The sequence below is a fragment of the Bison bison genome, unplaced genomic scaffold (assembly GCF_000754665.1).
Source record: "Bison bison bison isolate TAMUID 2011002044 unplaced genomic scaffold, Bison_UMD1.0 scf7180017864290, whole genome shotgun sequence".
Lineage (NCBI taxonomy): Eukaryota > Metazoa > Chordata > Mammalia > Artiodactyla > Bovidae > Bison > Bison bison.
Window position 1 is genome coordinate 1,887,108 of NW_011494862.1, and position 23,897 is coordinate 1,911,004.

At 38.0% G+C, this 23,897-nt stretch overlaps 1 protein-coding gene across 3 annotated transcripts in view; it reads left to right on the forward strand.

Annotated features, from left to right (window-relative positions):
* Positions 1-23,897, forward strand: part of SGIP1 (SH3-domain GRB2-like (endophilin) interacting protein 1) — a 233,732-nt gene that overhangs the window by 153,083 nt on the left and 56,752 nt on the right. Inside the window, exons 13-18 of one of the 3 annotated variants that reach the window (XM_010850276.1) lie at positions 2,600-2,692; positions 4,062-4,136; positions 6,209-6,700; positions 13,716-13,843; positions 14,811-14,937; positions 20,939-20,998. In XM_010850276.1, coding sequence (XP_010848578.1) covers positions 2,600-2,692; positions 4,062-4,136; positions 6,209-6,700; positions 13,716-13,843; positions 14,811-14,937; positions 20,939-20,998 — 975 coding nt within the window. Of the gene's footprint in view, positions 1-2,599; positions 2,693-4,061; positions 4,137-6,208; positions 6,701-13,715; positions 13,844-14,810; positions 14,938-19,939; positions 20,006-20,938; positions 20,999-23,897 lie in introns of all 3 variants that reach the window. The other 2 variants (XM_010850275.1, XM_010850274.1) reach the window with 2 other exon arrangements.

Consider the following 23,897-nt stretch of genomic DNA (forward strand, 5'->3'; position numbering starts at 1 on the left):
TTTGGATGGCTGTGAATAATGTATACCTTACTGACATAAACTCCTTATGAAAGGGATCTAACCTGTTCCTAAGATGTATGTAGGTCTAATGCATGGATCTCCAGCAGCTGTTTGATAACATGGAATGTTTTTTTATAAAAAATCATTTAAGAACACTGTGATTGCGTATAATAAAATGATTTTTCTAAGACCCATTGGTGAAGGAGATTAAAATGCTGAGGACGATAAGAATTAAAAGCATAATGAGTAGGCTCAGATAGTGACAAAGAGACTCCAAAGTATAGTAAATTAAACAAGATAGATTTTATTTCTGTTTCATGTAAACAGTCTTAAAGTACAAAATATAGGACTGGAAGGGGAGCTCTGCCATCCCCAGCATGTGGCCTTCACTTCTGGGTGCAAGGGGGCTGCTCAAATTCTCATTATGTTCCAGTCAGAAGAAAGAAGTGTCAGGGAGGACCCATGGAACTCACTGCCAATTCTGTAAGAGCAAAACCTGGAAGAGACGCACACCACTTCCAGCCAGAGCCCATCAGAAAGAATTTAGTGCCATCTGGCCAGCTAAGCCTTAACTGTAGCAGAAATGGAGAATGGATCCTGGGAGACAACTAGCAGGCAGCCACAACTGAGTATTTTTCAATCATGTAGTTAGGAAAGTGAATAAGGAACATCCCTAAATACTCCTTCAGTGATTTAAATGTCTGCAACTTAGAATCCATAAGGAAAGGGGACCCAGCATTAAGGTTGCTCAGTTGTCTTATTAACTCATCTGGGATCAGTCTCACTTTTACTGATATGTGTAGTAACTGAAGGTGGTTTGATTTGCTATGTTTGAATCTACCTATTAAAAAATTCCATCATATATGGAAACCTGATATACAAAATAGAAAACAGTTCTTAGAAATCAAAGTGGTATCCCACACTGAATCCATGGAAAAAACAAAATGCTGTGTCAGATCATTGGACAATGTATGCTTTCGTGTTAAAACAAAAAACAAAGCTAAGACCATCACTGAGGTCTGTGATGAAGAGGAGACACACAATAAGCCTGGCCTGATTATGCTCTAGGTGCTTTCAGCCCCTGAAGTTCTGTAAAGTTCCAACCTTGGCACCAAGCATACTAGCTCTTCCACCTACTTTTCTTATCTACCCACTCTTACATTTTTGATTGATTCTTCTATCACTAGTTTACAAGGCCTGAGAGGAAAGTGCGTTTTTTGGAGTTAGGTATGCGTGCCTGGGACCAGACCTTAGCTCTTCTATGTTCACCACATGTTGCTGAGCGCGTTGTTTAATCACTGTCATCTTTGGTTTCCTCAACATCAACCACGTGGTGGTATGGTGAGGACTGAAAAATCATAATAGCTATTGGCCTTGTGATAGGTATTTTGTGTACATTATATTTATATACATTACCTCCTTTAATACTTATACTAACTCTTAGAGATGGTTCTTACTATCTCTGCACTGAAAGAAGGGAAGCTCAGAGGTTAAATGAATTGCCCAAGGTCCTAGTAGTTCGGTTCAGTTCAGTCGCTCAGTCGTGTCCAACTCTTTGCGACCCCATGGAGGCTGGATCAAATCCACATCCAACTAATTCCCAGCCTGTGTTTTACAACATAATGAATCACAGGCAGTGCTTACAGAGACCCTGGCACATGAGAGATGATGAGAACTAGTGTATCATATTGCTACCATAGCAACAAAAAAAGTCAGAAGGAAGAAACAAAAAATAGATGAAATATTAGATTCATTGTCCTTAGGCCTAATACCAATTGCCCTGATTGACTTTAGATGTCTGCATGCATGCATACTCTGTCCCATCCAACTCTTTGCAACTCTACGGACTGTAGCCTGCCAGGCTCCTCTGTCCAAGGGATTCTCTGGGCAAGAACACTGGAGTGAGTTGACAGTTCCTCCTCCCCTGATCTTCCCAACCCCAGGATCGAACCCACATCTCTTGTATCTCCCGCATTGGCAGGCAGGTTCTTTACCACTGAGCCAACAGGAAGCCCTTAGATGGCTAAGCACTTGTTTATTTTTCTGGTTCTTTTAACATGTTCACCCTTTCTAAATAATTTCATTTCTCTTTATAATGTTGTAAAAGACTTGTTTAAAGATCCCATAAGATCCTTTAAAGGTGAGAAGAACTGTACAGAATTCAGACATTTTCATTCTTGAAGCATATTCTTGGCAAACTTTAATAAACCAACTTAAAACAAGTGTCCATGGGAATAATGCCTGTATTTTCAAGTGGGTACCAGAAACGTACTGATATTTAGAATGTCCTTAAGTGACCCACCAGGAAAAGAATGCAGACACTCTGTTTTGCAAGTTTTTGTTTAGCTGTATGTCCACACACAGATACCCCATCTGCACACGGGCTCACACACACACACAAACATGCACACCCTGCTGTTTTTTCCATTCTCTGATTGAAGAGAATCAGGAACAGCACATCTCTAAGTTAATTTACTAGGACTGAGGCAAGGCAGAAATAATTTTGTCAAGCTCCACTTTAACTTGAAATTATAAATTCTAAAATCAGGATGTTTCTTTTTTCAACTCACCCGGGGAAATTTTCTTTTTATGTTTCCAGTTCTTTTAGATCAGCCTGAGATATGGGGTCCAGGCCAACCAATTAATCCAAGCGTGGAGTCGCCAAAGTTAACAAGGCCTTTTCCCACTGGAAGTAAGTTATGTGTCTGCTCTGTCTGGAAAAATAAGTGACTCATTTTACTGTCTGTCTGCATAGTGAAATTAGGCAAGCCTTAGGAAGTCTACGTAAGCAACATTTGGACTGTTTAATATTGAGAAGAGGTATGATTCTAATAAGCATTAGAGTTAAGGGGCCTAGGACAGTCGGTTGAGACAAGAATAATACAATAAATAAAGTAAAATAAGTAACTTTGAACCACAGCTGCTTCTGTGTGACATCTCACAGGCTTATTCATTCATTTATTCAATAGGTTTATGTAGGCATGATAAGCAAGTGGACTAAAGACCCTGCTACATTCTAGGCATGGGCTAGCGCACAACACAGAGCTAACCAGGTCAGATAAGGTCTCTGCTTGTCCTACAGAACAACTGAGGCTTCAAAGGATAGAGAGGACACCTTGAGAGGAAAGAGTTTAACTGGAGAACAAGAGGAATGATGCCATATGGGAGAGAGAAGCTGAGACAGAAGATCAGGGCACATTTATCTCAAAGCAGAGCCATCAGCCCTGTTTATTCCAGAATGCCCCTAACCCCTACTCCAGGTAACTGGGGAAAGAAGTCCTGAAGAAAAAGGAAACTCGTCAGATTTACCAGATATAGCAGTGAAAGGAAAACATACATTTAAAGAATGAAAAGAAAAAAAAGACTTACCTGTTGAAATTCTTAACTTTGCCCGCAAAGTGACAGCCCAGTTCAAAAGGATGAGTCTGGGTTGGGCTTGTAAGACAATACTTTTTGTAGCCCAAGGATTTTTTTCAGCTATAATTTCCACCAAAGGAATCTGTTCATTCTTCCTTGACCCAAATAATTTTGCTTTAGATGTCAAAAATATGCCCAAATTCAAGACATTACTTTGAGAAATCTTTCCTGACTCAATCCAAGCTATAATATCCTGACTCTATTAAAAGCCCCTCACCCAGGCTGCTCTCCTTTCCTTGACCACACTCTGGATTGCAGTTGCCTGGGACCACAGTCTTCCTTGTAAATTCCTTGAGAGCAAAGGCTCATTGTTTTCAACCCCATGTCCTTCATTCCTAGTACAGGTCACAGGACTTTGGTGGCTTTTGACACTTATAAAACGAATGAATGAATGAAATGATGATATTGTTGTTGCTATTATCTGACTTTCTTTTGACAAATTCCTATCATAAAGTGGAAGAATCCGAATGAGTCCTGCTTCAATCACTAAACTTTGAACTTAAAAAAAATATATGGACTGCTAATAGTTATTCCTTTTCCAATAGCAGAATATGAATGATAGCCCAAATCCTGCTTATCTGGGGAATATTCCATAACTTAGGGAGAAAGTGATCAGTAATGCATGGCTTCTCATCTCTTGGCAGCACCTCCCCCACTGCCTCCAAAAAATGTACCAGCCACCCCACCCCGAACAGGCTCCCCCTTAACAGTTGGACCAGGTAAGCTTTATTTTTTCTGTCCTAGGATGGTGTGGCAATCAGCAGTGGCCCTGGACCTCAACATGCCTTTGATGTGTTGAAATCTATAGGCTAGACTAAACGTGAACATGCATTTAGTTTTACCTCCACTGCAGTTTACTATGTACACTTCTTTAAGTATCACTCCCAGGTTTCACAAGAAGGTTCACTTTCTCATTTTTTCCTCTGTATAATTTTGTTGAACAAAGGCCATGTTTATTTGTGAGATAAGAGAAATAAAAACTCAATATCAAAAGCCATTGTTTAATTGACATTTCACTTCATTGGACCTCATTTTAAATGACTGAAGAATTAAAAGTCTCAAGGCATAATTTGTATTTTTCTAAGAGCTGATAAGTTTTTATCTAGAATTAATATTGTGTAGTCCACAATAATAATAAAATGGGTCCTGGAATATGCAGCATACAGGTAAGCTAGGGTGGTGCAGGCTTTTTCCCAGTAGTCATTATTTATTATCCCATGGCAAAGCGATGTATAAGGATGATGAAATATGGCAAGGAACTGCAACATGCCTTTAGACAGATGACTTCTAAGGCATATTTTCACCATCTATTAAAATCAATACTATGGAGTCCTACAATTTATAATGTACCTAGTCTTACTGGACTAGCAATTCAAAAGCAGTAATAGTTATTTTATGTGTCTGGGTCCTTAGAATGTAGTTCTTCATCACCTTTGGAATTCTATTGCAGCTTCATCCATAGCTATTTATGCAGTCTGGTGAGTTTGATAACTACAGAGGGGGTATTTATCAACAAGAGCAAATGCAAGACATAGTCACTGATGAAATTTATATTGACTCAGACCCAACAGAGAGTCATCCAGTGTGCACAGGTAAAGGTGTTTACAAGTTCAAATCATTTTGGCCCCTTGTATTCTCATGAATATGTTAGAGATAAGTAAATCTACCAGCAGTGAAATTATAAATACTGTGGCCCAGGCAAACTGCTATCCCATTTATTTTTGGCCTTGAAACCTTGAAGGTTAACTTTTTTCAAATGTGAAAATATAAGAATACTAAGCCTACTCTTACAGCTAAAAGGTTATTTAAATGTAAAATGGCTCATGCCCTGAAATTATTTAGGTAACAATTTCTAATTTGAATAATCTTGGTTTAAAAAATGGTACAATTCCTCACATTTCAGTTATCAACTACTTCCTGCCAAGCTATAGAAGATAGTTTTAGTTTTCCTCTTGTTATTGGTAAGAATTAAAAAGAATAGCTAATGCTAAAATTTAAGCAAAACAGACTTTTTATTTCATGAATTCATATATATATATATCAGTTATGCCTATGGTATTAACAGGTTAGACTTGATGAGAAAAGAAATTATAAAGGTTTCTTATAATTTTGTTCCTTATTAAATGGGTTTATATGTAACAATTCTTCTCAATATCCTATGTGTGTGGTGCGTGGGGTGTGTTTGTGTATATTTGTAAATATTCATGTGGGGATATCTCTTTAATCTTTGTGCTGTGTTTCTGGTGTGTTCAAGGTGGAAGATATACAACTACTTATGATGTGATAATTTTTTTAACTAACATATATTATCATTGGTTTCACCAAACACTTTCATTTAATATGCTAGAGTAGACAATCTTCATCAAATATGAGGGTGATTTTCAGCCATCAGTTCTTTTTCTGTTGTGTCCTATGTATTTCATTAGGCCAGACTTTCCAAAGGGACCTCCCTTTTGAAATTTGCAGTTCCAGAGCCTGTACACTTCTGAGAATGCCTTCTCAGAATGACCAGTTGCATGCTGGAGCTTCTGGTGATGGTAGATGTAGCCAAGTCAGATCACCTCACACAAGGGTAAATAATAGCCGAAAAGGTAATGTTCACAATATAGAGGCAGGGAACTCTCTCCTCCCCTTCAACTACAATCAAGATATTTTTCCATCATGAAATATGTCCAATTTGGCACCTCACAAGATAACCTATTTATCAGGCTTTGCCTCACCCCTCCCACTTCCTATACAAATAATTTTAACAAAGTCAATTAAATTTTAAAATCAACTACTTTAACCACAGGAAATGACCAATCAGCCACAGAGGTCAAAATTGAAAAGCTACCATCCATCAATGATTTGGACAGCATTTTTGGCCCCGTGTTATCCCCCAAGTCTGTTGCTGTTAATGCTGAAGACAAGTGGGTCCATTTTTCTGACACATCCCCGGAACGTGTTACTCCAGAGTTGACTCCAAGGGAAAAGGTGGTGTCCCCACCAGCTGCCTCAGACAACCCAGCTGACTCCCCACCTCCGGGCCCCCCGGGTCCTCCTGGCCCCTCAGGACCTCCGGGTCCTCCTCGCAGTGTACCATCACCGCTCAATTTAGAAGAAGTCCAGAAGAAAGTCGCTGAGCAGAACTTCATTAAAGATGATTACTTAGAAACAATCTCATCTCCTAAAGATTTTGGGTTGGGACAGAGAGCAACTCCGCCTCCCCCACCACCACCCACCTACAGGACTGTGGTCTCATCCCCCGGACCCGGCTCGGGCAGTGGTACGGGGATCACCAGTGGTACGTCTCACTGTTTGCGTGTGCTTCGTGTGACCGGGAATGGCCGTGGCTGCTGCAGTGTGAGCAACACCCTCCTCCTGCCTGGCAGTTGGCTTTAGAGCTTCAGCCATCCCTCCTTTGGTGTGGGTGTCCTGTGCTCTGTGGCATGTCCTAGTCCATTGAATGCTCGCGGTCATAGTGCAAGTCTGTGGATGTGTCCTGCCCTGCACTCCTGACCCTTAGGAGTGCCCTTCCACCCTGCGGATAAGATCTCTATTTTTTAAAGAAAGCTGTGATGTCATTTTTAGAATTCAGGAAAGTTCTAGAAAGACAGGTTTCACAGAAAATGTGCTTCAAGTTAAATGTCTGATTTCCTCATCAGATGTCTCCACAGGGGCCCTAGTTGTTTTTTTGTTTTTTTGTTTTTTTAATTCTTCCACTTTATTGAAATATAACTGACAAAATTATGAGATATTTACAGTGTACAATGTGATGATTTGATACACACATACGTTGTGAAATATTCTTCCCACCAAGTTAATACATCCATCACCTCACATACTTACCTTTTTTTTTTTGACGAGAACATTTAAATTCTACTCTCTTGGCAAATTTCAATCATACATTATAGTGTTATCAACTATAATCACCGTGTTATACATTCGATCCTCAGACATTATTTGATTTATAAGCTTATAAATCTATATTTTTTCCAAAAGCCCTGGTTTTTGTAGGTATATGTGTTTTCTATTTCTTTTTTTTTTTTAATTGGGGAAAACTATGTTAACTTCTCTATTTCAGAGAAAAAGAAGTAGGATTTGAAAAGGAGATTTTAGAGGACAGCAAAAAAGAGGCTGCCTTATTGCATCTCCAGCCTAATCAGGCTGCCACTGAAACAAACTGCTCTCTGATGTCATCATTTGACAGGCTAGTCAGCCTATAAGGTCAGTTCTAAGTGTGGTGACAGGTGATGGAGCAGTTTGTCACAAATGTACCTTTTGGGACTCTACATGCAAACATTGACATGGAATCTGATTTTTTTGATTTTCCTGTTTGAAGCTTCATTTTGTATTCTCTAATGATGAAAGGATGGGAACTGCCATGCATACCCAGGAAAGATCACGATATTCCTAATGCATTCTTCTTCTGTATCACTCATTCCATTCATGCTCTTGTTTGTCTACCAAGATCCTCTGGTGCCTTCTCTCTTATTCCTGTCCTTTTTGTTAGGTACCTTCTCAGGGATGTCAAGGGCTATTTGTTTTTTATTTGCTTTGAAAGAGGTGACCAAGTTTAAATTATTCGAATCTACTAAGAGACACCAAGGAAGTATGTTTGTCTCTGTTTTAATAGTCATCATTGCTTCTGCTTTCAAGGGCACATCTTTCAGTGTTTGCTCTGCATTTGCAAATTGCTCTGAGCTTTAAAGTGAGAGCATCCAAGCTAATCAAGGAAAAGACTGGAGAATCTTCTGTACTGTACACAAAATCAGTGTTTTGTATCACAGGTGTTCTCCTCCTTCACCAGAAAGGGAAAACAGTTCAATAATCAAATTTAAGTTTGAAAAACTGTGCTAAAACAAAATCAGCAGGTTTCTTTATAGGGTCCTAGAGAGCCTTTATTTTGCCAATAAGAACAACAGCTATAGTTTCTTTTCCTGGCTTCATGCTAAGAACTTTATGCACATCATTTCATTTTTACAACAGCCTCATGAGGTGAATACTCTTATTTCCCCCATTTTACAGATATGAAAACTGAGGCTCATGGATGTTTAGTAATTTGCCTAAGTTTACACTGCTAGAGGTGATAGACTTGGTATTCATTCTCAGATCTATCTGATCCCAGGCCTGTGTTCTTAACCACTATGCCCTCCAGGAGCCCTTGCAAGGTTTAGTGACAAAATATCACAAACTTATCTGACCCTGACATGCACCTGTATTACACACTGTCATCAAGATCGCCAAAAGTCTTTTCTCCAAACCTACTGCTTTGTGCTCCTTTCTGTATTTCTGGGGCTTAGAGCCCCACCTCCATCCTCTATTTCTTTTTTAGATCTTTTGGGGGTGATGTAAGGGTCCTTACCTAACTGTAAAGATAATAAAGGGCCTCTAAGTAAAGACTCCAGTCCAGACCTCAGCCCAAAAGAAGCTGGTTGTCCTTTGTCAAAGAGAGACATGTTTCCACTGTCTTGAATGGGACTCTTTCCTGGGCCAGGCTCTGAGTCTTCTGAAAGTGCTTTTCAAGGAATAATACCTTCTCTCCAGTGGCCTGGTCACTATACTCTACCCAAAGTAAACACCTTTAGTTGGGGGAGGGGAGGACAGGACACTCCCCAGGCTCCTCAAGCACCTTCTACAAGGTTCTGGGATATACTTGATTAATTGAATTGATCATTGATTTAATGAATAAATAGAGTAGCTCTAGCTTTCTTTCTGGAATCCTTGGCAATTTTGTCGTCATTTTCATGTTTAACTTCCATATTCTTACTTAAAATTACTTGAAAGTGTTACCAGTAAAGACTATTGGTTCTTAATAATTGAGCTGGAAAATACTATACTTTGCTAATATTAAAGAATTGAATTTCTAAGTGGAAAACCAAACTGGGCCAGTGAAACTCATGAAGAAATAAAACTGTGCACCATTATTTCCTTAATTAAGTCCCAGTTTATTTGCTCATTAAACAGATTGGCAGAAATATAAACTTAGGATTGAAACAATAGGATATGGTCTCATGTTTTAAAGATTAGTAATGCTTATCATTATCTGCTTTTTATAACAGCCTGATGGGAATAACTTTTCCTGTGTATCTCAAACTGTATACCTACATTAAAAATTTCAGTCACAGCAAGATGACTGTCACTGACCAAGTTTAGACAGTACTTGTGGATCGGAATAGTTACCTGCTGTTGAAAAAGTTGCAAGTTAAGAATTTGCTTCAAGAACTTTAATTTCCTTATGGCAAAGATTTAAAATACATAGTTTGGCCAGAATATTGCTTTACTGGAATGCAGACACTGATTCTTGGCAAAGACTATCTCTTCTCCTGTGTGGGCTGTGTGCCCAGGGGATGAAATGGAAAAAGTGTTTCCTTGGCCTGTAGCAATTTTGGAGACCAGGGAAAGAGAAGTGTTAGTAAAGATAGAATGTTCAACATTTCCCAACTGGGGAAAGTAAACCCATATTAAAAGATGCTAAACACAAACAGACACACCCCACACATCCATAAACAAATGAATTTGAACTACCTGGGGTTGAATCAAACAAATATATTTCCTAACTACAAGTTTTTTTAGAGCAGCAATGTCCAAAATGGAAGCCTTTAAGCATATGTGGCTATTTTAATCTTAATGGCAATTAATTAAAATTAAAAATCAATTATTCAGATGCAGGAGCCACAGTTCAGTACTCAGTGGGCACAAGTGACTAATGACTATCTTATTGGACAGCACTTATTCCAGAACATTTTCATCATTGCAGAAAACTCCACTGAGCCATACTGTTTTAGGGCTTTTAATGTGCCAGTTACCTAAAAAGAAACATAGTATGAAAACTTTTCCACATGTGTTTAATACTTTTGTCAAAGAAATAGTATAATTGTGTTCTAAGAAACACAAGTTGGGAAAGAATAATTCTTTACATATTTCAAAGTACATATATTTTCATTCATTTGATTCTCCCCTATAACACTGTGATATACTAGCCTCATTTTACAGGTAAGGAAATGGAAGCTCAAAGGCAGGACTTGGCCACAGCCACAAAGCAATAAATAGCAAAGTCAAGATCTGTCTGACCTGAGATTTGTTGAATTCCAGTGATCACTTCTCCCCAGCTGCCCCCCTGCCGACTCCACAACACACACACACACACACCCCCACACCCCCACACACAAACAAAAAGAAGTGAAAGTTGGAGCCATTGTTTTATGGTCCTCAGGAGTTACCAAAGAAACTATGATGGGATTTCAGGTTGAAAGCAGCAGATGGATCAAGAGCATGTCAGTGGTTGCCAACTTTTTGAATTCACAAATTCAAATGTACATATGATTTTTAAAGCTAAACAATGTTGTCCAATTAGTTTCTAGCATTGTCTTGGGAATAAACACTGCTTGAAGGGGAAATGAGTAGAATTGAAGATCGAAGAATAAGGGTAGAGATGTGCAAATAACCCTCTTTACTCTTTCAGTACAAAATAATTGTGTAATCTCACAACATCGTGTGAGGCCTTAGTTCAATTATGAAATACTCCGTAGGCCCAAACTACCCTCTGCTGTGAAACAGGGTTTTGCTTTTTAAAACTCCCTTGGTGTTGTCTAACTGCATAACAAATCAATGAGATCAATTCAGTAAAGAAAAAGTAAGTTAAACAGGGTACTCCAAAAGGAAAACACAGCCAGTTAACTAGCCACTTTTTTCTTTGCTTTTAGTTGTATCTGTATCAAAAGCACAAATTTTACCATCATCAACAACTGCCTTCCATTTGTGTAGTATTTTATGACTTGGTAATACTTAAATGAGCATTTTCCATTTCAATTGTTGCAACTGCCTTGTAAGGTAGAAACATGTCCTGTATTTTAAAACATGAAGCTGAGGTTCAGAGAAGTCAACTTCTTATAGTTGATAGGAGGTGGACAGAGCCAGAGCTCAGGTCATCTGACTTTTCGTCAGTTTCTTTAGTATTTCATACTGCCTCCATGATAACTTGTTACCACTTTTCCAAGAATTACTGAAACTGGATTTTAAAATTTCCCTTCTGGAACTTGTAGGAAAAGGATAAGCAGCTAACCTTTTCCTGGGATTGACTCAGAAGACCGTTTCTTGGAAATAGACCCCTGGATAGACATTTTGACCCAACCCCCATGACATGGTTTTCCAGCAAAACAGAACCCCCAAAACAGTTCTATAAAACTTCCAGACAAAAACTTTGCTGTGTTAACGTTTATTTCCCATCTTTTTGCTGTCACTTCTGAAAACATCCTAGGTGTAAAGAAACCTTTGTCGTGGGACCTGTTGAAATATCCCCTATTCGTTTATTCAAGAGAAGATCAGCAAAAGACTAAGGATATTTATATTGAGAGAAAAGTGCAGTCGGCCCATGCAAAAAGAAGACCAGGCTTTGTGCAAAATGTGGGGCTACATTATATAGGCCACCACCTATAGCTACAAGATACTACATTTAAAAACTCAGACTTTGTAGTTAAATAGGCCATTTGAACTATATGACATTGATCAAGTTATTGAATATCTCTGAGCCTTACTTTCCACTGAGATAGTAGAAGTACTTTCCTTCACAGCTTATTGTGGGGATAAAATAAGATAATGCAAGTAAAATGTGTAGCATAGATACTGGGCCAACAAAATAAAAAGTGAGACTACAGTTAAAAGTTCGTAGTGGTAACTAGGAAATATTGGTAGGATGGGTGGTAATTAGTATGGTTTCACACTAATGTAATTACACTTACAATAAACCACACAGATAAACACAACAAACTCAAGATTTCAAACTGCTTTAAACAGAGGAACAAGGCTTTCACCCCCAAGGACTCTCCTAAGTTGGAAGCAGATCCTGAGATGATGAGCTTTGATGGTTAAAGTTTCCTGAAAATCTGAAAATTCAAAGATTCAAATTTCAAAGTTCCTTGAAAATCTGGTCTAGGATTCTCCAGAGAGCAGAGTTTTGTGGTGTGTTGGAGGGGAGGTAGGGGGAGGGGGAGACATTTTCTTTGGGCAGAATTTCTTGGAATTTTCTTGGAGTAATTTGATACCTGTGCTTCTAACCAATGTGAAAAAGCCTCAGGAGTAGCTGGAAGTTCTCTGACTGAACAAGAACCATTTGGAATATTGATTTGACTTCCTTAAGATTGTTAGCCAAGTAGTTTTCCCATATATCCCGGACATACGCCTGAAGATAGGCCAACCCCTAAGTCTAAGCCCTCTGGTGTGCTCATTAGCGTGCATGCCGACCTCTGTGTGTGCTCTGTGTTTCTCTTGTTTGTCATTGACAGCCAGAAAAGTAAATCCAAGAGACTCTTAAAAATCATCACAAAAATCGTCGCAGGCAACCTCTACACAGACAGGTTCCTAAGCAGCCTCCTTTAAAAACTAAAATCCTCTAAATCCAATGTATTTCTGTTAAGATTCCACAAACAAAGTACGCTCACAATAGCTAATGTACTTTCTTATATTTTGTTCTTTGCTTACCATCAAGGGTTTGCTTGATGAAGTTACTACTACTTTGCTATATGAAGTTACTACTCATATCGTAAAGCACAGTAAGAAGCATAATTCTCTTCTACATGTTTTATAGATATATAAAAGTTTTATATACATAACACTATTTATACACACACACACATATATGGACTTTCCAGGTGGCACTTAGTGGTAAAGAACCCACCTGCCAGTGCAGGAGACAAAAGAGACGTGGGTTCAATCCCTGGGGCAAGAAGATCCCCTGGAGGAGGGCATGGCCACCCACTCAAGTATTCTTGCCTGGAGAATCCCATGGACAGAGGAGCCTGGTGGGCTACAGTCCATAGGGTCACAAAAATTCGAACATGACTTTCGCACACATATATACATATACTGTGAAAAATCTTTTTTCTTCAAGTTCTAACCTCCGTTTTCATCTTGGACATAAATTCTGAATATGCAAAGATCAAGAAAATTTATAAGTTTCATGTGTATCATGATCAGAATGAAAGCTACCCACTCACCCAGCCAAAAGAGTATTAAGTATATATTTTCTGTCACAGGGAGTTATAAAAGGATTTACCTTTCACTGGGTGTCACATGACAACAAAAGGCCATGAGCTTCAGCTTCAGCCATCAACCATAGTTCAACTGAGTGATTTTTTTTCTTTATTGAAAAAAAAGAAACCCAAACCCCATGTGCTACAGTCTTGACTGTATTAACTGCTGAGGTGAAGAACGTATTGGTGATTACACTGTACTGTGGGAATGGAAAGGTGGGATCAAATGATAACAGCTCTTTGACCACCTATGTCTCTAGCCTTTTTTAATACCAGCTTGTTTTTCAGGTGCATCATCCCCTGCTCGGCCAGCCACCCCCTTGGTTCCTTGCAGCAGCACGACCCCACCCCCACCTCCTCCCCGGCCTCCGTCTCGGCCAAAGCTACCTCCAGGGAAGCCTGGCATCGGAGATGTGGTATGTTCCCTTCTGCCCTGTCCCGCTCAGAAGCATACAGTGGGAATGACAGAGTCCAAATGCCTGAACATGGGTCATCTCAACTCCAGGTCTAAGCCTTACAGCGCCTGCACCAATGGCCCTGACGGCCAAAATCTGAAAGTCACTGCAGTCAGAGTGTGTATTTCAATTGCCCTCAAATCTCCACCATCATTCAAGCCACGGCCTAAAGTAGTAGGAACAGGATCGTGGGGTCTTCAGTTCTACCCCAGTGGGTTTGATGAAAATTAAGATAATAATACTCAATTGTCCTAAATCCTTTGGAATGGGAGGTGTTTCCTTTCACCATATTTTTCTGATTTTGGAAGACTCCTAGAGAGGAGAAGTCCAGATTTCTGACCCCAGACTACAGAGAAGTTATTGGTGGTATACACACTGGGTGAATATAAAGGAGAGTGGCGGCTCAGTGAATTTTTTTGGAAGTTTTTTGGAAGTTTTGCATCATGTTTTAAGGAGAGGGGTGGAAAACATTCTGTGTAAACAATTAAGAGACTCTGGCAGAGGTAAATTTCTTTGGAATTCACATACAGGAGTCACAGGGTAATAATGATGTCCCTGACATCTGGTTTAGCCAGCACACTACAGTATTTTGTATTCAGATATCTTTCAGTAGGTATAAGCTCTCACTTCATGTTACTTATTTAGTCCCTAAGGGCATGTGAGTCCACCATCCTGAAACATCACTGACCACATCCCAGATCTCGGCTTCTCTTAATGTGATATATCTGTTGAGTGTAGCCCATTATAGTTTGTTTCCTCTGGCTCCATCCACAAGCTCTTGTACAGATATAATCAATTTCAATGAAAAAATGGTACCACCTGTCCTCTTTTAAGAACCTGAGTTGTCGTATCTGGAGCTGGGAGATGTTAAAAATATGAAAGGAAGACCTGTGAATCTAACTTTCCATTTCTTTTCTTCTCCCTGCAGCCCCGACCTTTCAGCCCTCCCATCCATTCTTCCAGCCCTCCTCCGATAGCACCCCTAGCCCGGGCTGAAAGCACTTCTTCAATATCATCTACCAATTCCTTGAGTGCGGCCACCACTCCCACAGTTGGTAAAAATTATCTCCTCTCTTTTAATCCATTTGTGGTTTTGACTGGCTATTTTTTTATGATCTGAAAACCCTAACACCCTATGTTTCTGGTCAAAATTGTTTTGCTGTGTGTTTTGCTACTATCATCTGACTCTTCTTTTAAAAGCACCTTCTCAGCAAAGAAGGCAAATGCTTTAGCTAAGCAGATAAGCAAGTAAAAGAATGTGGAATTCTCTTATTCTGTCTCCATACAGATGTATTCATGAAAGTAAAGAAGAAATCATCAAATTAGATCTTGTAATTTAGATATTATTTAGATATCTTTGAGAGGGGAATGTTTATTTAAATTCCAACCATGTAACCCATCAGAAATAACAAAATGTAGAACTTTTCTTTTCTTGAAGCTTTCATTTCTTCATCACCTTGGTTCTGCTTACGTTGACAGATGGTATAAACACGGGCATTGTGGGACTTGAGAAAATGTTTTGACATTTTTTCTAGTGCTTTTCAGTGATGTGTGGTCAATTTTCCCCAAGAAATAAGTCATTGCTGGCATTTTCAGTAAATGCCTTTGTGCCTCTTTCCTTATGGTGTGATGAAAGTGAAGAGTTGAGAATGACTGCTCAGCTGGATGGTTTTCCCAGGTTTAAATGCCTCATTTTGCCTGGAGCATCTTCCCTCTTCCCAAGGCTGGTCTCTGTCTACCCACATTTTACCCACCTTCCTCAGCTCCTGCTGCCTCTCTCATGTTTGCATGGTGTCTCTGACCTGGACTTTTCCATTCCATTTTTGCCCCTTGTCTTCCTTTATTGTCTGAATGCCCTCCAAGTCTCCCATATTATAAACCAGCTGGCCCATGCTGCATTGCTTGGGAGAATCATTAACCAACGCTGAATAAATTCCTCCTGCTACTTGCCAAAGAACAGCATGCTACAGAGTTGTCCATGTGAGAAGTACTTTGATCAAAGCCTGAAGCTCTTCTAGAGAAGAAATCCCTCTTTTCCCAGGGAAATAAGTTAAGATGTGCCTCTTAGGCCCTCAGAGAGAATTTCAACCTTATCACCTGCTTCATATTTTTAATCAGACCATCCCCAAAGAATTCTTCAAATTTGATGAAAATACAGCCTGCTATCCAATTTTGTAGGATTCATTAACAGACAGATATTTAACATGATTTATATAGTCAAGTCTATTCTTTATCTGCATCGTCAGTTGGGGTAATTCAGGGCTTCTTATTTAGATGCCTATTAGCTAGTTTCCTTCTGGGTTTTGCTGTTTACTGTTTTGTTTTTTTCTGTAACTTCCAACCTTACTTTTGAGCTCTCTTTAATGCTCTTGATCACTACAGCCATTTCCCTCACTCCTGCTCCGTTGGTTTTCTGTGGTTTTTGCCTCAAGGTCATTTGTTCCACTCACTCCCTGTGATTTTCCTGGTTGTTCAGAGAGAAAAGTAATGATGATAAACTGTCATTCAGAGAGTAGACCTTAAGCGACCCCAGTTGACTGTCTAACCTATTCCTTCAACTCACTGAGATTCACAGAGAAAATGGCGCACAGAGTGTTTGACCTGTGGCCGTGTTTTGTATCATGTGTTTTTATGCACTCTGCTGCAGAAACCTTAGAACCTGGCCAGTGACTGTGATCCTCAACACAGCTAGTACGTATTCTTTCAAGATGAGCCATACAGGGGCTAAAAACAGAAAGAAAGAAAGAAAGAAAGAAAGAAAGAAAAATAAAAGACCACCCAAGAGGCTAGTCACATCGCTTCATTGCTGAGAAGCATTCTGATTTAATCTCTTCAGCGCTGTTATTTGTATTTGGTTTTCATCTCCCTCGCTCTCTTGTTCTTTATTTCCTGTGGCTGTGAGTCACCTGACAGCCATTTCTCTCTGAAGTAAATGTGTTGTCAGTGACCACCCAGCAGCACCCTGTGTAGTGTTGTTTATCTCTTTTTGAAGAGGTTGTTCTTTGGCTGTTCAGCACCAAGGGGCTGCCTGTTCATGACTTGACTTGGTATGTCAACTTAAGAAAGTCAGATGGCTTGGGGGAGATGAAGAATTTCAGCAGCAAATTCTTGACTTCAGTGGCTCAACATTTCCCTCCCTCCACCATGATACTTTCTTGACATTTTTATGACACTTGTGCCAAAACAGGGACAAGTGTGGTAAAAACCGGATACTTATTATTTGTACTTGCTTAGTACAATGTTTAATATAATTAGAGGACTAAATTTTTAAAGGCATGTCTGATCTTCCTACAATTCATCTAAGAATACGCCCCTAGCAAGACATTGGACATAAAATCTTTTTCATGAGATCTATGATTATAAATTAGTAAAACTGATGCCACACCTGAAAATAGGATTTTCTGTTTTCTATTCCCTTTCTATTTTGAATGTGAATAAGTCACATTCAAATACTGAAATGTTCCTTTGTAATTGTACTTCACTGAATTTAGGATACCTTCAATTAGAAGCTGCGCTGTTATTTTATATATGACTGAGAAAGGGAGGGGAAGCTGCCACATGAGTTAAGGTGCAATACTTCCTTATCATACTGATTTTAAGATCCATCCTAATTTCAGAGAGGTTAAAAAGTGCACATATTAGCATGAATGAAATACAATAAACCCCTTTTGTACTGAAAAAAAAAAGCTCACAGGATCTTCACTCTTTGATATGGTAGGGAGGGAAAGTCTGGTTAAAATATTCAAAGAAAATATTTAAAGGTGTTCTATTATAAGAACCAGACTTTTAGACATTTAGAGATAGAGATAAACAAGGAATTATCTCTAATTGTAAATATCCAATTTATTATTTGCTTCTTATTTCTATGTGTGATAGTCATTTTTAGATGTTTGCAAAACCTTCCTTTGCAATCTACCCCAATGCAAAATACAATGATAAAGACAATTTGTCTTCATTGTTAAATTCATTATTAATTATGTTTCTTCAGCTGTTCATTATGCATTTTTAATTACATCTTTAACATCCCAGGAATCAGTAATGAATGAAAAGTAATCCTTTAAGGGCATCAGATGGACTTTGATGCTTCCTTATATAGAACTTGGAGCAAAAGTGATTTGTATTCAATACACAAGTATTAACCATAGAATCTAAAACTTAAAACATTTCCTCTAAGCTTTTGTCTCTCCAGGCTGGGTGGAAATTCTGACTTAAATAAGCTTTTTAAAAAACTTATCTGTGTTAACATCAATTATTCTGCACAAAAGGAAAGACCCTTATAGACAGGTATTCCTGATCCCGATTTTAAATTTCCACACTTAATTTTAGTATTTTTCCCCTTTTTTTTTGGAAAAGCCTGTCTCCAATACTGGCTTCCCCATCTCAGATCAATTGGAGACAGTTCCCCTGGTTAGCTCTTAACAAAATTTTTCTTCTTTACTTAATCTGATTGTTGCCCTTATTTAAATCAAGTACAGAGCTATCCAACCACCCATTTTTTAAATTTAGAATTTTTTTTCTAAGTCCTCATTGTCCATAACCATAATAAAAAAAATGACAAGCATGCTGTTCAACCTTTATAAACTATTCTTTTGTAACTTCAGCTCAAAGAAAAAGATGGCAGTCTTGGAGTCTCCTCATTTTAAGGAGATTGTAAATAAAACATCAGTTTTTCAAAAGAAAGGAATATTCTCCACCATTCCTAGTAGGTAGGAAAGAGCACTGTTACAGTCAGTGTAATCTTTTGTGTCCTATTTTCTGGGGGTATTATGGGGTGTCCTTCTTAGTGCCAGTTCCTGTTGCTCTACTGTAGATATTACAGAAATTGCATTCACTTATTCTAGCCACTGAGGAAGTCACATGTATACTAAAAACTGATTGACAGGGGCTTCCCTGGCAGTCCAGTGGTTACGAATCTGTGTTTACACTGCAGGGGGCACAGGTTCGATCTCTGGTCAGGGAACTAAGACACTGCATGGCATTCAGTGTGGTCAAAAATAAATAAATAAAATGGAGAAATAGCATCATCTTAGTATTTTAAAACAACTGATTGACAGGTGCTATTTTAGAGCCTTAAAAATTGACAAAGAAGCAGTTTTCCTGCCTTATTCACTAAGTCTAAGAGCCAAGCTAGTAGAATATTTTCTAAGAAGCATAGTTTATGGAGTAATTTTACTACCCTCATCTATTTCCTCATCTTATACTTCTCTACATTGTAGGAAAGATTCTCCCTTACTTGTCTGGGTACAGAATTTATCCAATTTTCTGTTAAAGTTATAATAATATCCTTCAGATCTGTGGCACTGATTGATCTAAATCACATAGAGTAAAACTTCAGTTATCTGCATTTGTTTGTTGGTAAAGAGGGAGACCATGTACATACATCCAGAATGCTTGGAGTTCATAGTAACTATTGTGATCAATTTACTACAGAGACATTTGGCCATGATCAATACCATAGCCAAAGATGAAATTACAATAATGCTGTTCAAAACTAACAATCCATAAGTACCAAGGACAGGTTGGATATTGATGAAGTTGAAATGAGAGACTTCATTCAGGGACCTCAGATTCATACTGTTGCTTTTTCATGATCTCATTAAAAGCCTGTTCTTTCCCCATGGGGAGGCAGGTGCATGCTGGGTGATCCCATTGAGCTGCCAGCACTCTGTCAGGAGGTTCTGTTGATGGATATATGTCCAGTCACTTGAGAATTGTGTCTGAGTGAAATACACTTGCACAAGTCAATTATTAATGACAGTGCCTTTAACAACTCCCTGAAAAGGTGGGGGTGTGATTTCTTCCATGGAGTTGACTTCAGCAAATTCACAAATGCTAAAATCTGGCATTTAAAAAATTTCCATTTCTGCTCTTAGACTCATCATGAAATAAGCACATCACTTTTTTATACTCTGTCCATAATCCCAGTGTCTTAGGTTTTGTTTCTTTTTTCATTAAAATCATTCCTGTGTTTTGATCAGTAAAGTGCATTGCTTGATTTCATTTGAGATTTGTATTTGTGTTTTTATTTTCATTCCTTTATATTTCTTTGGTTCAAAGTGTCAGAAGATGATGTTTTTTATGACAAACTGCCCTCGTTTGAAAGGCGCTGTGAAACGCCTGCAGGTATGGTGCTAGCTGAGTGATCTTTAGATATCTAGACTTTAAAAATCCAAGCCATTATGCCATCTGAATGCTAAACTTCATGGACATGCTACTCACCTCATGAGTGTCCAGTGCCTCTCAGATGCACCGTCTACTTACTGTTCATCGTGAAATTCATGCCACTGAAATGTTTTTTTTTCAAGTGATCATATATTATAAAGCAGTAGGTTGCATGACAGTTTCTCAGTGAAAAGGTTCAAAAAAGGGGAGAGGCTATTGCTTTGTGAACTAACAAAGGGAGGGATAATTTAACTGCTCAGAATTACATATCCAGTGACGGCTTTTTTATTTAAAACATAGTAGAACACCATTAGTAATCTTGTTTTTTCTATGGTATATAGGTAAAGGGTGTTTTGTGTCTGGTTGCCTAAGGTGATTCCAGGGAAAGGAATGGAAGATATATGGCATCTGCCATGAACTTTCAATTGATGTGCAATGCTGTTGTCATTGAAAACCTCAGCTAAGTTTTATGTAACCCATAACTCCTAGTTTCTTTTTTAAAACATAGAAGGGGATGACAGTGAAGATGAAATAAACACAGCAATTGCTGAGTGACAGTTTGCCCAAACTAGTGCAGTTAAAATATGCTGACGCCCCTGCATGGCCAGGAAGACTTCTGCTCCATGCGCACCAGCACCAAGTACCAAGCTGCCAGCAACACGTGCCCATCCCTTTAGGCCTACATAGCTTTGCTTTTGCTTTCTATTTCCCAAACTAAAAAAAAAAAACTAAAACATAGATTGCCAGCCTTCCCTTTTCCCTGCACGCTAATGGCATGCAGTGCCTCCGCCCTCCCCTTAGTGAGATTAATGACCTGCTCTGTAACTCATACTGTGTCCTTCTCTCTCCCTCTCCTTAACCTTTCCCATCCCGCTTCAACTCCTGGCCATACAGAGAATGAACAGCCTTCCCTCGTTTGGTTTGACAGAGGAAAGTTTTATTTGACTTTTGAAGGTAAGTAGTACATAGCATACCAGATTCTAATTTTTCCTCCCCTCATGCTTTCCCCCATTTGCATTTTTTAAAAATCCCAGTTTTCTTCAAAAGACCTGGTCTCACTTTCTATATAAAAATGCTATGGCTACTTAGAAAATATTAAATACTAAAGAAAATACTCCATGAATTTGGTTTGTATGAGATCTCCAATTTTTCGTATTAAAAAATTAAAGCTAATTTGCAGTTAATATTGGTTACTTAATTAACTGAAATAAATTGAAAAAAAAAAACACCTTTTTTGGGCAAGGAACTTAACTCTGTCAACCAGGGCTCTTTCCTAACTCTTTTGCAAGTGCAATGCAACAAATATAAGGACATTTTTGGTTAGAACTGGCATTTAATTTTGTTTTGGATAATTAATATTTCAGATACAACATCCATTATTGTAAAATGTAAATATATTCTTATGACAAGGAATGCTGCATGAGAGATCAGAAAAATGAAGAAAAGAAAAAGTATTTTCATAAGTTCTATTTACAGCTTCTGATATGGAAATTGTAACTGGAATGACTAGTAAAATGGACAACTACCACTGGACTTGCCGTTTTAGAAGATGAAAGAAAATATACATAAGTGTAATATCCGTTATCTAACCTCAATGCTGAATAATTTGTTATTTCTGCATTAAGGATTAGCATTCTTCTGTCTTATATTTAAATTCTAAATCATTTTAACAGGCCAAGCATTTGATAAAATGATCCATTTAAACTAATGGTATAGGAAAAATTAAGTAAGTAAACTTAACAAATGGACTATCTTATACATATTTATCTCTACTTTCTATAATTTTAAATAGCTAAGTTTATCTTGGGATAAAAAGTTGGCAAACAAAACTTCTACTCAAGAATTGATTCTAAATATGGTCTTTGTATTTCATGATAACAAAAAGAACTTCTCTAAGTGTGTGTTTTAGCACAATTTAAAATATTAGAATGACTGGCACAAATTCTCAAGTAGTTTGTGTGGTGTGACATTTTTCTCTTAACAGTGACTTTTCTTTGCAAGATGGTCCCTTTAGCTTGGAGTGGCTTGGCTAGTAGCAGGAAACATTGTCTGATTCAAAGCTTCCCAAATACTGATGTCTCTCCTGGCTCAGGCAGAGAACAGGTGGATAGACAATCTTAGAGAAGGATGAATATTTTCCACATGATGTTGGAAGCCTTCATTGCCTCAGGTCATTAATTTTGTAATAACCAAGATGCAAAATCCACAAACTTATGACCTTCTAAACTTTCTCTTCAAATTAGATGAATAAAAGTGCCCAGGTGTCTTTTTACTGATCAGCACATCTCATAGGAGACACTATGACTGAATAGGTTTATGATCTTGACATACTGCCAATACCTGCATATATAAAGGCTCTTTCTCTGGTTCAGCTTGACTGCATTAAAGGTTGTAGTTTACCCTGTTTTAAACAGGAAATTAAGCCATGTGCTACTGGCAAACTTCAAGTAATGTCTGGGGCTCCAAAAAAACTTTCATAGTTTTTTATTGGTACAGTTTGTTTTGGCTTTAGAGTATCTATTGTCTGGTTTGCTTTTATTTTGGTTAGGATTTCTTTAAACCAAAGAAATCCAAGAGATAGACTTTTTGTAAGATTCCAGTCTAAAGACAGCTTTTGATTGTTGGCTTGTTTGTTTTTTAAAATATATCATCAATCAAACATAAATATTAATAAGCATGTGGAATAGCAACATGAACCACATTTTTTTTTTTAATTTTAAGAAAAGAAAATATTTGTTAGTAGATTTGGGGTATCTAATGTTGGTAGGTAACATTGCCATTCTAATTAGTAAAATCCAAATTCCTTAAACATCTCAATTTGAGACAAGAGAAGTCACACAAGGAAAGAGGTTGAACAGAAATTAATTGAAACCTCTAGCTTTGTGTTAGCTTTATCTTGGACTTTGCTGAAGGTTTGGAAGTACAAACAAGGTTTTCCAAGGGACTATAGGAGAGGTCATGTCATGAATATGTCCTACTTATCTATCAAGAAATGCTCATGCAAATTAAAGTACATTTCAGTGAACTTTAAAGGAAGACTTAGGAGGACATCTTACCCCTGAAACTAAAAATAACACAAGGGTGGCTATCTTTTAAGAATGGGAAAAGGCTTGTTTTAGTGGTTTATGTAAATTAGCCTCAGGTAGTTTTAGCTAATGCAACCTGGAATTTTTTTTTTAATTTTCTGCTGTGATGATAAAATGGCATAGAAACAATGACTTGTTAAATTGCTTTGAGAATAGTGCCCCTAATCAAACTTTAAACTACAAAAAGACATGGTCATTCAACATAGTTTATTGAATAGCACTTCTAGTATATTCTTCTAGGGCACTCTGACTTTACCCATATTTGTTATGAATGTTAATTATCATTATCTTCAATTCTTTATTTGGGGAATATATAAGAGGACCAAAGATTCCCAAGTCAAAAATTCATTTGTTCTAAATTACTTTTACGTTATTATTTGTTGGCATTTAAATAGTGTTTTATCATGTTCAAAACCTTAGCCTGTCATATCCATTGCTTTTTCTTACAGGCCTCTGGTCAGTGGGTCACCCAGTGAGTGAGTGAGCCACTTACCAATCAACCAACTAACTAATGAACTTCATGAACTTATTTGGAAATAATATGAGATGCTTCACACTTCTAAATTTAACTTAACAAGAGAGATAGAAAAGTGTTAGACAATGGTTCTAACTCACAAGAGCTCCAAAGCTTGTCTTAATGGTTTAGTTTTAAACAATTTCACTTAAAAAAAAAAATTGTCACTGAAATTTTAACCTATTTAAGTTGAGCTTTTAAAAAAGGTAAAGGTTACATAAGGTAGAACCTGTTAAAATTCATTCATTCAGGA